The sequence below is a fragment of the Branchiostoma floridae genome, chromosome 4 (genome assembly GCF_000003815.2).
Source record: "Branchiostoma floridae strain S238N-H82 chromosome 4, Bfl_VNyyK, whole genome shotgun sequence".
NCBI lineage: Eukaryota > Metazoa > Chordata > Leptocardii > Amphioxiformes > Branchiostomatidae > Branchiostoma > Branchiostoma floridae.
This window is the reverse complement of record NC_049982.1, coordinates 3471081-3486939: the sequence shown is the minus strand read 5'-3', so window position 1 is coordinate 3486939 and position 15859 is coordinate 3471081. Positions and strand designations below refer to the sequence as shown.

The window sequence follows — 15859 nt, the reverse complement described above, 5'->3', positions numbered from 1 at the left end:
CCCCCACCCCACCCCCTTACCGGATCTCCAGGCTGCCAGTGGAGCCTGTCGTGTGCATGTTCGTGTGTCGCCCATTGGTAGTTCGCCACCATTGCTGTTCCAAATGCTGCAGTTATGTTAAGGTACCAACAGACAGCATATTACTAGTAATCTACACACTGCCACATTAACCTTCACACTGCTAAGGTACCAGGACTCACACACATTAACCTTCACACTGCCAAGGTACCATAACTCCCACACATTAACCTTCACACTGCCAAGGTACCAGGACTCCCACACATTAACCTTCACACTGCCAAGGTACCAGGACTCCACACATTAACCTTCACACTGCCAAGGTACCAGGACTCACATTAACCTTCACACTGCCAAGGTACCAGGACTCCTACATAGATTAACCTTCACATTGCCAAACCACCAGGACTCCCACAAACGGCATGTAAACTGCTAATGGCAGCTGGCACCTAGGCAAGTTGTGTTGCTTAGGTCACATTTCCAAACCAGGGCCCGACCGGGATGTTAAAAGAAACGAGAAAATAAAATGCAGACCTAGAAATATACATAAATTGTGCCCATAAATCTTATCTTGATATATTGTGTTTTTTTATATCATTGTTTCCCTTCCTGAAAAGTTGCACGGCTGGGCCCCGATTTGGAAATGTGACCCAAGCCTTACAGGGGCAAGGTTTGTTCAGAACTTTAGATCCTTCTCGACACCATCCTCCTACGCACCGTCCCCAACCGGCTCATCGCCTATGTTGGACCCTTATTCTCTGATTGGCTAACAGCTAGTTTGTGGCGGCGCTCACAGTAACTGGGGCTGGCCCTTCAGATAGCAGGGTCCCCAAAAGGGACCATGCATAGGAGGATGCTTGGCACAAGTACAGTTGCTACAACAAAACATGATTATGTCTGTGGTAGCAAAAAGCAGGGATGGAAGGTTAAACTCTGTGAGGACAAGGATCAGTAATTATTTGCTCCTGAACAGAAGGATACCGATCGTCATGGCGACGGCCCCCACAGCAGTGATGGCGGCCCTGGCGCGGCACTGGCGCAGCGAGGCATACGCCGGGTAGAGCCGGTACGAGACGACGGTGTGGAGACAGCTGTACACGACTCCCATGCCGAACACTAGAGCAGCGCCGATGAAATGTACAGCTTTCACGTTACCCTCCTGCAGGGGAGAGAACAGTGTGAGGGAGGTGCTGTGGGAGGGGGGTGCAGTGTGAGGGGGGTACTGTGGGAGGGGGGTATTGTGTGTGGAGGCAGCTGTACACGACTCCCATGCCGAACACCAGAGCAGCGCCGATGAAGTGCACAGCTTTCACGTTACCCTCCTGCAGGGGGGAGAACAGTGTGAGGGGGGTGCTGTGGGAGGGGGGTGCAGTCGGAGGGGGGTACTGTGGGAGGGGGGTACTGTGGGAGGGGGGTACTGTGGGAGGGGGTACTGTGGGTGGGGGCCGCAGTGTGAGGGGGTGCAGTGTGAGGGGGTGCAGTGTGAGGGGGGTACTGTGGGAGGGGGGTACTGTGGGAGGGGGGTGCAGTGGGAGGGGGGTGCAGCGGGAGGGGGTCATAGATGCTTTAGTGACGATACAAAAAGTCCAGTTTAGCTATGACTACTGTCTCACCTGAAACTTTGTCTATGGATATGATCTCACTTAGAAGTTTGTCCAGGTATGTGGTCTCACCTGGAAGTTTGTGCAGGTATGTGGTGTCACATGGAAGTTTGTCTGGGTATGTGGTCTCACCTGGAAGTTTGTCTGGGTATGTGGTCTCACCTGGAAGTTTGTCTAGGTGTGTGGTCTCACCTGGAAGTTTGTCTATGTTTGTGGTCTCACCTGGAAGTTTGCCACCAGTGTCAGCCCCACCAGGAAGTTTGTGTATGTATGTGGTCTCACCTGGAAGTTTGCCACGAGTGTCAGCCCCACTGAGGTCAGCAGCCCGACCCACAGGCCGGCCTTGTTCAGCAGCCGGAGGCAGCGGGAGTCCGACCGGTTCATCGCCTCGACCTGCTTATACCTGACGTACATGGTGCCCAGACCTGTAACAAAAAACACACCTGTTATACCTGCAACACACCTGTCATACCTGCAACACACCTGTTATACCTGCAACACACCTGTAATACTTGCAACACACCTGTTATACCTGCAATACACCTGCTTATACCTGCAACACACCTGTCACACCTGCAACACACTTGTTACACCTGCAACACACCTATTACACCTGAAACACACCTGTCATACCTGACATACATGGTACCCAGACCTGCAACACAACACACTTTTATACCAGCCACACTACATGAAAGGATAAAAGAAACTGAAGACTTAGGAAATTTACTGATGCCTTAAAAAAACTTCCTGAGGAAGGCTGAAGAAACTTACTAAAGACTTGAATTGAATACTCAAGAAAGTTACTGGACTTAAAAAAAACTTACTGAGGAATGCTGAGATGTTCAGCATCTGTCCGAACACGCAGCTCTCGGGAATCTTGTCTCCTGTGTCGCTGAAGAAACAGAAATAGTTAGTTGTAAACAAACAAACAAATCTTCCCAAACTGTTATGTCATCTTCACTAACCAGTACATCGTCTTCACAAACCATTACAATTTACATCGTCTTCACTATCATTACATTATCTTCGAAAACCATCACATTATCTTCGAAAACCATCACATTATCTTCGAAAACCATCACATTATCTTCGAAAACCATCACATCGTCTTCACAAACCATAAAATGGTCTTTGCAAACCATTATGTCATCTTCGCAATCGTTATACCACCTGTGAAAAATGTTATGTCTTCTCGACAAACTATTACATCATCTACACAAACCCTTCCCTTGCCCTTGCACACTGGAAAATCAAACTGACCTGATGTATGGGAAGTCTGGCACAACGTCGCCGCGTAGGACCGCCATGATGTAGGTGGTTACCATGGTAGCGGTCGTCCACAGGCCCAGCCCGATGGGCAGGAAACTCAGACCCTCCGTAAACCAGAATCCCATCATGCACCTGGGCAGGAAGTAAAAATAGGGTACTGACAACACTCGTTTCTAAATTCAGGAAGGTTCTGGTTCGGAACTTGTTTTGACCAGACGACCAAGTAGTGAAAATAAGACGCAATTCATAGGTGTCCCCATTCGACTTGGCTCCCAATTTTTCAGCTACCGCTATAGCAGTGTACTGTATAAAGTCCGGTCTTCAAGAAGGCCAGCTGTTAACTGGATACATTTTGCAAAAAAAACACACATAACAACACCAGTTATTTTTATCAACCTGTAAATTAGTTTTGTGACCTAACTTTTGTCAGGTCTTGTCAGACACATTGATTACAACCATGAGGCTGAGATTACTTAATTTAATCAAAAGTCAATGAGGGTCCCATCACCAACACACTGACACATCTGGAAGACTTCACAAAAGGAGATATAAGAGCCCAAAACGCACCTGGAAGTTAAAACCTTACCCAAGGAGATGTTATAGTCTTGCCAACACACCTGTAAGTTAAGACTGCACCTGGGAAAGTGTCGTAGGAGTCACAAGAAGCTCGCCTCACCAGAATAGTGTATTAGTCACAGTCATGCAGGTACATACACCTGTTAATATTTAACCCTTGCTGACCCCTGAACTTTGCAGGGCCCTGCCGTGTCCATTCCCTGTTTCTCTGGTGTTGGGCAACGAAATAAAGAGGACGTCTACATCATTTATGATTGATAAACCTGGCTTATATGTTGATAAACCATGTTGATAAGTTGATAAACCAAGATTGATAAGTTGATAAACTAGTATGTAGGTAAGTTGATAAACCATGTTGGTAACTTGATAAACCATGTTAATTTGATAAACCATGCTTATAAGTTGATAATCCAGGTTGATAAGTTGATAAACCAGGATTGATAAGTTGATAAACCATGTTGGTAATTTGATCTGACTGAAAGATTGATAAACTGGATTGATAAGTAACACCTTTGTGCCTTGCACCACACCCAGTGGTATAGCAAGGAGGTTAAAAAGGGTGCACTCACCGGCCGTACCCCAACACAACCCCCTCCCCCCGTGGTGTTCCATTGATAGCTGCACAGCTCCCCCCTGTAACCCGTGGTGTTCCATTGATAGCTGCACAGATCCCCCCCTGTAACCCGTGGTGTTCCATTGATAGCTGCACAGCTCCCCCCCTGTAACCCGTGGTGTTCCATTGATAGCTGCACAGCTCCCCCCCTGTAACCCGTGGTGTTCCATTGATAGCTGCACAGATCCCCCCCTGTAACCCGTGGTGTTCCATTGATAGCTGCACAGATCCCCCCCTGTAACCCGTGGTGTTCCATTGATAGCTGCACCGATCGCCCACCGCCAGATGACGTCACCAGTCACGAGAGTCTGACACCAGCTGAAGTCACCTTCTAATATATAAATATAAACCTTCCTGTTCGGGACACATTTTAACTCCTGTGTTAATGAATAACTACAGCCTTCCTGTCCCCCGTAACGTATAACCAAACACTGAACACCTGAAGCAGCACAATGGACATCGGGCACTCAGGTGGCGATCGCCACTGATTTTCTCACCTTTTGTCGTCTGCGAGCCTTGCTGGCCGGCCCGGGCGGGTCTGACGTCACGTCAGGAACCGAAAGCAGAACCCCTGCGTCACATCCCGGCTGTGAGGATCTGGTGTCAGTTTGGGGGCAAATCTCTCAGCTGATGACAGCAGAAACCGGAAGTCGGAGTTTCGCTCCGATCAAAACAACGTCAGCTGATCAGGACGCGCCGTCTAGCGGTAAAAATTGTAACTGCAGCCAACAGTTCTACATTGTACAATGATGAGGGTCTGCATGCCTTTTTCCGTTAAGCGTTAAAAGCCATTTTAATTCACCGTTAATCGTTACGGACCCGCTTTAATTCACCGTTAAGCGTTATCGGTATATTATTCGCGAAGCGTTATTGGTCGTTTTAATTCAACGTTAATCGTTATTTGTTATCCCGAATTCACCGTTAAGCGTTACCAAGAAATTCTTCGTAACAAGTCAAATGCCAGATAAGGCTCCTGACAAATGCAGAAAATGGCGTTTCGAAGGGTCCAGATTTCAAATTTTCGCCGGCCTTCGGCGCTGGACATAGTAAAAATATGCTGCGGAATCGTCGCTCTCATAAACCTTTTCACTCATACAGATTTCAGTGCCAAACGTAGCTTAGTTTCAGGCAACATTTACTCGAATGCAGAAAAAAGGGGTTTCTCCGGACCTCCGGGTCTCTTGCGACGGCTTGCGCCTTCCAGGCACTCAGGACGACATGGCGAAAATGTTGGGGCTGTGGGTCGTCGCCCAAAAAAACTTTGGTCTTTAATCAATGTCATTTAATTCAGATTCGTCGGCCAGCAAAATTTGTCATTAAAAATGCGGGAAATGGCGTTTCAGACGGTCCAGATTTTAAAATTTCCCCGGACTTATCTTGCCTTCCGAGCTAGAAATGGTAAAAATATGTCGGGGTGGAGGTCAAAGCTACAACGATGTGTGATTTTGATGAAAATGTCATCAGTTTGTCGGCAAAATTTGCCGAAAATTTCAGGAAATAGCATTTCAGAGGGTCATGATTTTTAAAAATTTCCCGGGGAACATACCCCCGGACCCCCCTAGGATGCGTTGCGCCTTCACCGCTCCATGTTCTGAAAATGTTGTCAGCAATAGTTCAATCCCCCCATAAGAAATTTGCTGCCGCCGCTTCTGTGGCGGGAACATTGCAAGCATGCCCCATAGAAGCAAATGTCATTGATGTAACGGACATTGTCCCTGTCAATCCTCCGGGTTCTAGGCACATTTTCCTTCTCATAATGTCATTAGTCAGATATGTTCAACCATTGAGATAACTTAAACTAGCGTTGGACGAATAGGAATGAACGTTAATGTTACTGTTATGCTTAGTAACTGCTCCTGAATTTACCGTTAAGCGTTACCGGGCCTCCTGAATTCACCGTTAAGCGTTACCAAGCCTCCCGAATTCACCGTTAAGCGTTACCAAGAGCCCCCATGCAGACCCTCAATGATGTTTTGCCTTTACCCGACCCTGCCATTCTCCTGATAAGTAGGGCTTAGTAAGGGGATTCCCGCCACCCCAGATTGTCAGACGTAGGATCTGCTTTCTCACTAGGAACGTTCTAACGTTAGTTCCGAAAAAACGGCGGTAAGCAAAGGGGTTAACCCATTTCTTTAGATTCGACATCTATTTTTCTGAATCCTAAATAATCAGAAACTTGACATTGAGATAAGACTGGGCGGCATTTTATTTATAACGTTACAGCTATGATATTCTCATGACTCCTGGAGGGTCTGCATGGGGGCACTCTTTCGGGATTATGATAACAACTTTATTGCAAATCGGGCAAAACAGTTAAGGCCACAGCAAGTAAATTTTATGGATGACGTCCTCTGCACACTGCAAAAATAGTGCGATAGGGCGAAAAAATAACAAGATGGGTGAAAAAAAAACAAGATGGCTACATTTTCAAAAATACGCACCATGAAGTTGTGATGACTGTTGTAACAAGAATTAAAGGGACAAAACATGGTATTCATCTCTGTATTCAAGACATGTACTGGTGTGGTAGACTGGCATCACCAACGAAGTTGGTAACCACACTGGCTTCCATATTGGTGTCACCTTTACAACTATCCAATAAGTTTCATTTCTACAACTACAGCCCTGGGTACCTCGCAAGTGTAATTTCTACAAGTACAATCATTAGGCTACAACACAGCGTACGAGGGATGATTAATAAGTTCTCGGCCTCACCCAGAAATAATAAGCACAACTCATCAGATTTCGAAGCATAGATGTCAAGTATAAAGTCTTATATGAATGTGAACCAAAATTCAAAGTATCGTGATCATTATTTTGCAGGCGACACCCAGTAACGTTAGGTAAGGTAAAAGGAAAAAGAACGTGGACAATTGAGCTGCGACCTGAGGTGTGCGGGGCAACTTGCGCTGCTGGAAGTCAGACACCCACTTCCTTCTGCTTGAAATAGATAGAGAATCATAATCAAACATTTTGACAATGTCTTTTGTTAATGACAAAGAATTTACGGCACGGGGAACTCAACCTACACATGTCTGGTCACAATTCACCCTTGTTTTTCTCGCCAATTACCTTCTGATTTTCAAAAAACGAATGCCTGGAAAGTAATGACTGCAACGATTTGAAATTTGGAGTGTATTGATAAAAGGCTTTATTTTATGAAGTTGTATTTCTGGGTGAGGCCGAGAACTTATTGATCGCCCCTCGTATTTGCTCATTTTGGTACTTTATCGTCATTTTGACCATCCCTGTAGAAGAAATAATTTTTTTTAATGAAATCAGGCGAAAATTAATGCGCGCGCTTTAGAGGCTTTAGAGGCTTTATTCGTCCATTAGCTGCGATACAAGATGGTACACCGCTAGTCTTCCTGGACATAAAAGTTCACACATGACATAACGTACACATAACATGTACAAAAAACTTTACAGTGCAATTATTTACAATGATGTCATCCATAAGATTTACTTGCTGTGGCCTAATGAATACTTACTTACTTGTTAAGGTCTCCTCCTGAGGAGTGGCCTGCATCAAGGATTTTCCGTCTTCTGCGCACCATCCTTCGCCATTCCAGGCGGTTCTGGCCATCTTTTCTACGTCGTTCAGTTTCAGACGGTTGTTTCCTGTGGTTAGTCTGGTATCTTCGAGGGCAGTGTTGAGCCATGTCTTCCTCGGTCTCCCTCTGGATCTTTTACCAAAGTTCGGGTTCCAGTCCAAGAGGAATCTGGGCAACCTCTCATTAGGCATCGTCAAGACATGACCCAGCCACCTGAGTCTGCTGGCTGCTACAAGAGCTTCAATGTTCGTTGTTTCTGTCTGTTGGAATACACTTATGTTGGAGACATGATGAAACCATCGTACACGTAAGATCCTTCTAAGACAGCGCTGATGGAACACTTCTAGCCTGCTCATTTGTGCCTTGGTGGTGACCCATACTTCACTCCCATATTAAAGTCAGAATAGTTAGTACTGCTGCCTCGTAAATCCTGATTTTTGTTGAGAGGAGAATGCTGCTGTTGTTCCATATTTTACCAAGTTGGGAAAAAGCCCCGGAAGCTTTCTGAATACGCAATGAAAGTTCAGTGTCCATTTTCCCATCACTGCTAAACGTCGTTCCCAGGTAAGTAAAGGTGCTGACTTGCTCAGCTGGGCATCCTTCAACAGTTACAGCCCCCCTACCTCGCCCCCCTTTAGCGATTCCCCCCCCCCCAAAAAAAAACGGGTTTACATAGCATTTTAGAAGTTGATTGGTATAAATCACAAAATGCATTTTCAGAATGATATAAGCACACGAGTCTGATACATAACTCCATCCATAGTATAAATATTAACGTAATTACATGATGATAAGACAGTTGAATTTGTATTCACCTGTCCTCAAGCAACCTACATGTATAAATCTCCAATATGAAGCCTCTACCATGAATTGACCAGAAAAAAAGTATGAAATCTCTTTATCAGTTATGTAGATAAGGCATTCATTAGAATATCGCACATTTGTTATATGCACCCAGCCTATAGGTATCTTCACCTCCAATATGACTTTTTTTCTAGTATTTAGAAACTCTATCAGGTGATTTACCCGTGTTTCTTAAGACTGGTACTTTACCAGTGTTTTTATAGCATTTCGCAACAGGTATATGAACTTGCGCGTAGTTAGCGTTTATAATAAGAAACTATTATTCACTTGTGTTTTTTGTAAGTGCTTTGGAAATGTTTCCTGCACAAATAGAAAATATACTGTGACAAATTAAAAACATGTAGCTGACTTATTCCGTACCGTAGATGGTGTCGATTTATACATTCGCGATAGCCCTGACTTTTTCCTCAAAAAAGTGTCTTTTTCATTTCAATGGCTTGTTTGCATCGAACCATATAGTATCGACTTTCGAGGTATAACATCTTCAGGTAAAGAGGTGCCATATAGGTGCCAGGTAACACACCATATTCGTTACTCCCCAGGTGCAGCATAGTACCAGGTAGCGAGCCTAATATGTAGTTGCTCTTGAGAACCCTCCGAGAAGCAATGTCCTTAGGGGGACGAAAACACTGGTGGGTATGGGGGGGGGGGGGCGAACACGCTAAAGGGGGCGAAAACACTAGTGATCTCGCCCCTCCCGGGATCGCTGTCACACCGGTACAGAAACTTCAGGTCCAGGTCCGGCTCAGGTCCAGAGGATCAGGTCCAGGTCCGGACCTGAACCTGGACCTGATTCAGTCTGAATCATACCAATGGTCCACTTTACTACAAAGAAATCAGTTTGGTGGAGTATTAGACTCACACTGGCGTTTTAAAATCCCACAACGCTAACTGCATCTGTACGATTAACTGTAAAACTTGGTAGAAATGACTATAAACTATAATCTGCTTCGCTCTTGTTATTTTCTCCCACCTGCAAGCGAAAAGACGTGTGAATGCCTGATCAAGTAATCTGTTAATTTTCTAAAAGGTCCAACATCCGGTCCACCTACTTTTATTAGGTCCGGTTTTTCTGGACCGGTCCAATAAGAAAAACCGGTTTTGTACGGGTACACTGCCTTTTAGTACCGATACCCAGCCCTAATCACGAGCAAGACCCCTTGTTTCCAGTTTAGCCGTTTTTGAGACAATTCTACACATCAGCAGTTAATCAGCACCAAAAAAAAAACGGTAGGTAAGACGTTTTTTACTGCCTATCCACTTTGTATGAGTGTACATTTGTTTATCGTATGCAACGTTATTTGTATGCGCTCGCATGTGTGTGTATGGACAAGCGTGTATCTGTGCATATGAGTGTACGTGTGTAATACGTACTACATCTTGTATTCTATATGGATAGAAAAGAGAAGGACAACACGGCGGGTATAGATAGCACAGGAATTAGTATCTTCCATGCATGAAGTTTAAATTTTAGGGGATTTATTGTTCTTTTCAGAAATGGACGAGAGAAGCGGTGAGGTTCCTATGGACGATCTGTCGACTGTTCACCCCTGGGACGAGACTAGCAGCAGCGAGAAATTAGACGCGGGAAGGCAGCAGAACAGGGAAGAGGACATTCCACGCGAGGAAAGGGGTAGAATAGAATCTGACCATCCTCCAGCACAGGGTCGAACAGAGCAGACGGACAGGCTTGCGGCAAAACGTACTGTGGACAGTCGCTTTGCGTGTACGGAATGTGGCTATAGGGCAGCCTCTAGGTCTAACCTATTGATACACACAAGAAAACATACAGGTGAAAAACCCTATAAATGTGACCAGTGCGACTATTGTGCTGCAGAGAAGTCCAGTTCAGACAAACACATGACTAGACACACCGGAGAGAAACCCTTCAAGTGTGGGGAGTGCGGGTTCAGGACCGCTTTCAAGTCTTCCTTAGCTTCCTTGACACATGAAAAAAACATACAGGTGTGAAGCCCTATAAATGTGACCAGTGCGACTATTCTGCTGCAGAGAAGTCCAGTTTAGACAAACACATGACTAGACACCCCTGTGAGAAACCCTACATGTGTGGTGAATGTGGATTCCGAACGGCTGTCAGGTCAAAGTTTCCTTAACCGTACATATGAGAACACATACAGGTGCGAAACCTTACAAGTGTGACCAATGCGACTATTCTGCAGCACGGAAAGGCACTTTAATTAAACACAAAGCTAAACACACCGGAGACAAACCCTACATGTGCGGAGAGTACGGATACAGAACCTCTCGCAAGTCTGACCTATCCCGACATATGAGAAAACATACAGGCGAGAAACCCTACAAGTGTGACCAATGCGACTATTCTTCTCCAGACAAAAGGCGTCTAAAGAAGCACCTGGACAAACACACTTCTTAGGGGCACTGGTTGCAAGTTAATGATAGTAGAATTATTACTTTTTTTCCATTGTTTTTATTCCATCAGCAGTAATCACGTGTACAAAATGCCGCACATGTATGACAATATCATAATGTCATCATTAATACACTTTTTTTGCTATGACCTATGTATTGAATTTACTGGAATTACCGAATCACATAGTGCATTGAATAACTGTAGGATATTGTGTCTTTGAAGTAACAAAGGATTATCTTTATATCTAGACCATGACAGAAATATTGCATACTTTGCTTGAGTTATGTACAGATTTGAATCATCACCAAGTAATATAGATGCCTCGCTGCAATTGAAAAAAGGCTGTCTTCCAGCCGGAGTTAACAATGCAACTTTAGATATTGTTATACATCATTTTGACAGTTTGAATAAAGTAAGATCCAAATCCAAATTTATTCAAAGTTGCCAACATAAAGGTCCAGTTTACAGTATCAAAAGCCTTTTCAAAGGCGAGGCATATAACTACACCAGGGATGTCATAATAATTGCAAAAGTAGATGATATCATTTATCATTAATCGGGATTAATGTATGCTGTTTGGTCGTGTGAAATAATTGTTGGCAGAACACCTTGCATTTTTCTCGCTAAGGCGGCAGCTAACAACTTATAATCAGTGTTAAGTAAACTGATCGGCCTCCAGTTTGCGAGGTCTTTTCTGTCTCCTTTCTTGAAAATAAGTATTGCTCTTTTGTGTGAGGTAGACATGCTGCCGATTTCGATAGATTCTTCAAGAGCGTCATAAACATAATCACCTATACTGTCCCAGAAAGTCAGATAGAACTCTGCAGGTAGTCCATCCGTTCTTGGGGATTTATTAGTTTTCATGGCTTTCAGAGCTTCGAATTGTATCCAGACCTCTTCTGGGGCAGCCACACATCCCTGTCTGACCCCACTGTTGATGGTGAACCACTCCGACTCTTTCCCGTTTACTCTGACGCAGCTCTCCGCGGAGTTGTACAGCTGCTGGGAGAGGGAAATTGTCTTCTGAGGTGCTCCAAGCAGTCTCAGGATTTTCCAGAGGGAGGCATGGCCCACTGTGTCAAATGCAGCTCTAAGGTCTATGAAGGCGATGTAAAGGCGATGTCCTTTCTGAACTCTCGAGCCTTTTCAATAGCCAGACGAAGTGCGGAAATATGGTTCGTGATGGAACGGTTTGGCATGAAGCCTGCCTGTTGTGGGCGCCGCCTGCTCCTGATGGCAGGGATGGCTCTGGTGAGGAGGATACGGGTGAACAGTTTGCCCGGAATGGAGAGTAGGGTGATGCCTCTGTGGTTGCTGCACACCAGCTGGTCTCCCTTCCTTTTCCAGAACGGCAGGATGATCCCTCGCCTCCAGTCATCAGGGAGTGTCTCCAGGACCCACACATGGTTCACTATCTGAGTAAGCCACTGAATCATGTGATCCCCTCCTGCCTTCAGCATCTCAGCCGTTATGTTGCAGATCCCAGGGGCTTTCCCATTCTTCAGTTTACCCAGGGCGGCCTTCACCTCGTCCGGAGTGACAGGTGTAATGGGACAGTCTGGGTTTGTGGCATCTGTTGCACTGGCTGCCGCATAGAGTGTGGGGTCCTCAGGTACTGGGGTGGTTAAGCAGCTGGCTGAAATGCTCTTTCAATCGGATGCAGTCAGCCTATTGCCGGTACTGTCCTTTATATTCAAGTTTAAGTTTATTGCAAATTCTTGCCCGTGGGCTAATTGCAGCTAACATAAAAGATTCAAACAATGTAAGATACAAAATCACAGGTGTCTGCTCTAGTCTAAATCTAGTAAAAGCTAACCCTAGATCCTGGGTTATTGGGTTCGACTCCTTTTCGAAGATAGTGGAAGACGAAAGATCCCACCTTTTTTATTATGTGTGGGTTTTGTGATGTAAGGAAGCTACGTTGTCGGGGGCCTGCTTGCAATTGGCTTGGCGTAGGAGCTGTAGTCTTGTCCTTGCTCTGATCGTTCCTCTCTGCCGCAGCTTCTAGCTTTGCCGCTTGATCAAAACAGTACTTCTCACGGTCTTGGTGGATAGCTACTAGTATGTTGCGGATTCCGTTGAGCCGACGATACTCCGTCAGGTCTCCACGTAAACGTGCTGCACGGCGAGAGTCGATGATGTCGAGGGTCTAAAGCGGGATCCAAGGTTGCTTGGGAGAGGGTCTGCTCTTGCCAACTGTTTCCTCAGTCGCTTTATGGACTTCTGATTTGAAGTGTCATCCATCGCTAAGGCGCTGTATCTGTTGGAGATGGCACAGCTGTAGGCCTCTTGGATTAGAGGATCATTGAGCCGAGAGGAGTCTATTCAAACTTGCTTCTTGGAAGAAAGGTCAGCTTTAAGCTTGAGCCGCATGTGGGCCACCAGCAGCCTGTGGTCTGTGTTGCCAAGCTAGGCACCTCTGTAGACTCGGCATTTGGTGATAAAAGACTCGAGTGATTTGGACCTAACTGTTTAGCACTGAAGCCCAAAAGTGATTAACATGAAGTAGAGCAGACAGTATGTAAAATAACCTTGTTCACTGTAAGACGTTCACTTTTGATGACTTTTGTTGTCTTAAAAGACAACAAAAGGTGTGACACCTTCATGCGATTGTTTGTAGCCTTTAAAGGCAGCAATTTAGCACCTATGCTGTGTCAGGTTGAAAGGCCCCGTCCTGTTGTGTTCCTGTCTCTTGTCTGTGTCTGGGTTTTTTAATAAAGGCCGGGAGTTGGGGACAGTTGGAGAGAGGCTTGAGCCAGAGAGAGGGTCCCGACTCACAGCTCCCGTGCGTGTCAATGGCATTACCTGTGTCTTGTGCGTGTTTTCTTAGTCCTGTAGTCTAAACGTTCCTCGTGCAGCATTCTAAAGAACCTGGGCCCACAACACCGGCCCATTTCTTACACACACATGTAGGAGTCATAATTACTGTAGAAAGCTCAAAGCAAGAACTTTATTGCATGATGATTGTACATGGTAAAATGTATGGCAATAAAAGTTATCTCCCTAGTTTCTAAAACAAGTATTAAACATAACGGGGGCCCGCCCTAAGATGCCCCCCCCCCCTTTTTACGCGCTCGAACTCACGGCGCTCCATCACTAGTTGCTAGAGAGTGGTCAAGTTTTGATTAATGAATCTTTAATACATTCATCTTAAGAACATACTCGGATAAGGAATGCATTCATATGGTTCATGAACCCTTCACCCTTCTGGTTACAAGTGGCAAACACTGAGGACGTTTTCGTGAATATAACTTCCGATTTTGTGCTGCGCTAGAAAGTGCGCCCTAACTTGGCCCCCTTTTGCAATTTTCTCTTTTCGGAAGCTGGTGACCAATTTAAATAACAATAAATACAAATTTTATTTCTATGATATATTAGCTTTCTTTTGACAGTAGAATTCTGATTGTGTGTGCTTCTTGTCTCCCGCGAGGAGGGCTAAATCTTTCACCATCCAAGTCGTGTTTTCATGGGGAATGGGCGAAATGCACTGAATGCGGCGGCCCGACTAACAAAATCATTACGAAAAACGAAAACGTCAAAATCACAAAAAAACTCTACGTACGTATTGGGAAACATATTCGACATTACTCTGTGAAGTTTCATTGTTATGGACTCATTTGTTAGAGTAACAAATCTTTTGGGCGTTCGCTCGTCTGCCACCTGCGGGGCCACACTCCCTGGGGAAACAACGGCGGTGATGCTTATGTTGTTTTTTCTATGGCCGGTCTTCTTCTCAACAAACATTTGAAGACCAATGTTTGTAGTGTTTTGTGAAGCTTGATTTCTTATGTGTATGACAGTTGTGTGGCTGTTTTTTTTACTGGTTGTTTATTTATGGACACGAGCCACCAATACCTAATAACAGGTGACTACAGTGATTCGACGCTACCAACATTATTGTGAAAATTCTGTCTTCAAATAAAGGGAAGTGAATATGTGTAGATATTTTTTTGATAGAAAAAAAGCTGTTTGTTTGGACTTGGTTTATTTACCTTTTTAATCATCATAGTCAGTGGCAACAAACACGGCGTACTTATGCATAATATGATCGGCAAAAAATCGGAGCATCTTAGGACAGGGGGTATCTTAGGGCGGCCCCCGTTAATCCAAAATAAAGATAATGTGTAAAACTCAAACCCGGGAACCCGCGTCCTGGTATCTGCGTTAATTACCCCCAGCTGGTCCTAATGGCCATCCACCAGTGGGTCGCTTCAGCTGCCATTGCCAACTGGCCATGAAGTGACTAATCCTCAAGTAAACAAACAATTTACCAGGGTTGCGTTTCCAGGTCAACTAAGACCACATCGCTCCATATAAAAAATGGGTGTAAATATCTTTTAAAAACACCCTTTTCGACTGCAGTACCAAGGTCAATCAACAGGTGGTCAAAATCGACCTTCACCATCAAAATCACACCACCTGCTAAATACCATAAAAGCGATCGCGATGACGTCACAGTGACGCAGTGGTAGGCAAAAAGCAGATGTTTGCAAACATTGATTTACATATTATCAAATTCAAACCAGTAATTTGATCTGCTAATTTAACTTAAATATCAATTTTTAATCAACTGAAGTCCTGGTAGGCACCAGCCGCCAAACACCCCGGATATAGATAACAACAACGATCGCTCGTATTGCAATCCCAAAACATCATTCATACTAAAAGCCTTTTTTCATGGAGGCAATAATTAAGGGTTAATGACCCGCCCCGAGGTGTATATGGTGTCATAACGCCTGGTCCTTTGCTATAACCATCGAATAAAACCACCGATGTGAGCGAAGCGAACGAGGTGGGTTTATGAGGTGGTTATAGCAAAGGACCAGGCGTTATGACACCATGTACACCGAGGAACAGGCGGGTCATTAACGTTATTATCATATAGCCTACCCAAACTTGCAAACTCCTGTATGACGCATAGATCTCTTGGTACTATACGTGTGAATTCCTTTGTCGAATTTTGAAAATT

At 44.9% G+C, this 15859-nt stretch overlaps 2 protein-coding genes and 1 long non-coding RNA gene across 6 annotated transcripts in view; 1 reads left to right on the top strand and 2 right to left on the bottom strand.

Moving 5' to 3' along the window:
* The window catches only part of LOC118413013, a 711153-nt gene that overhangs the window by 192892 nt on the left and 502402 nt on the right, over positions 1-15859 (bottom strand). The window lies entirely within an intron of this gene.
* LOC118414515 overlaps positions 1-15859 on the top strand; it is a 660232-nt gene that overhangs the window by 181378 nt on the left and 462995 nt on the right. The gene's annotated exons all lie outside the window — the stretch shown is intronic.
* LOC118414498 (DNA damage-regulated autophagy modulator protein 1-like) lies at positions 31-4680 on the bottom strand (the record flags this gene model as incomplete). 4 transcript variants are annotated; one of them, XM_035818583.1, is given in 6 exon segments in its annotated part: positions 31-106; positions 1000-1177; positions 1902-2044; positions 2447-2514; positions 2883-3025; positions 4579-4680. In XM_035818583.1, coding segments are annotated over 5 exon segments (602 nt in total), but the record flags the coding sequence as incomplete, so codon positions are not given.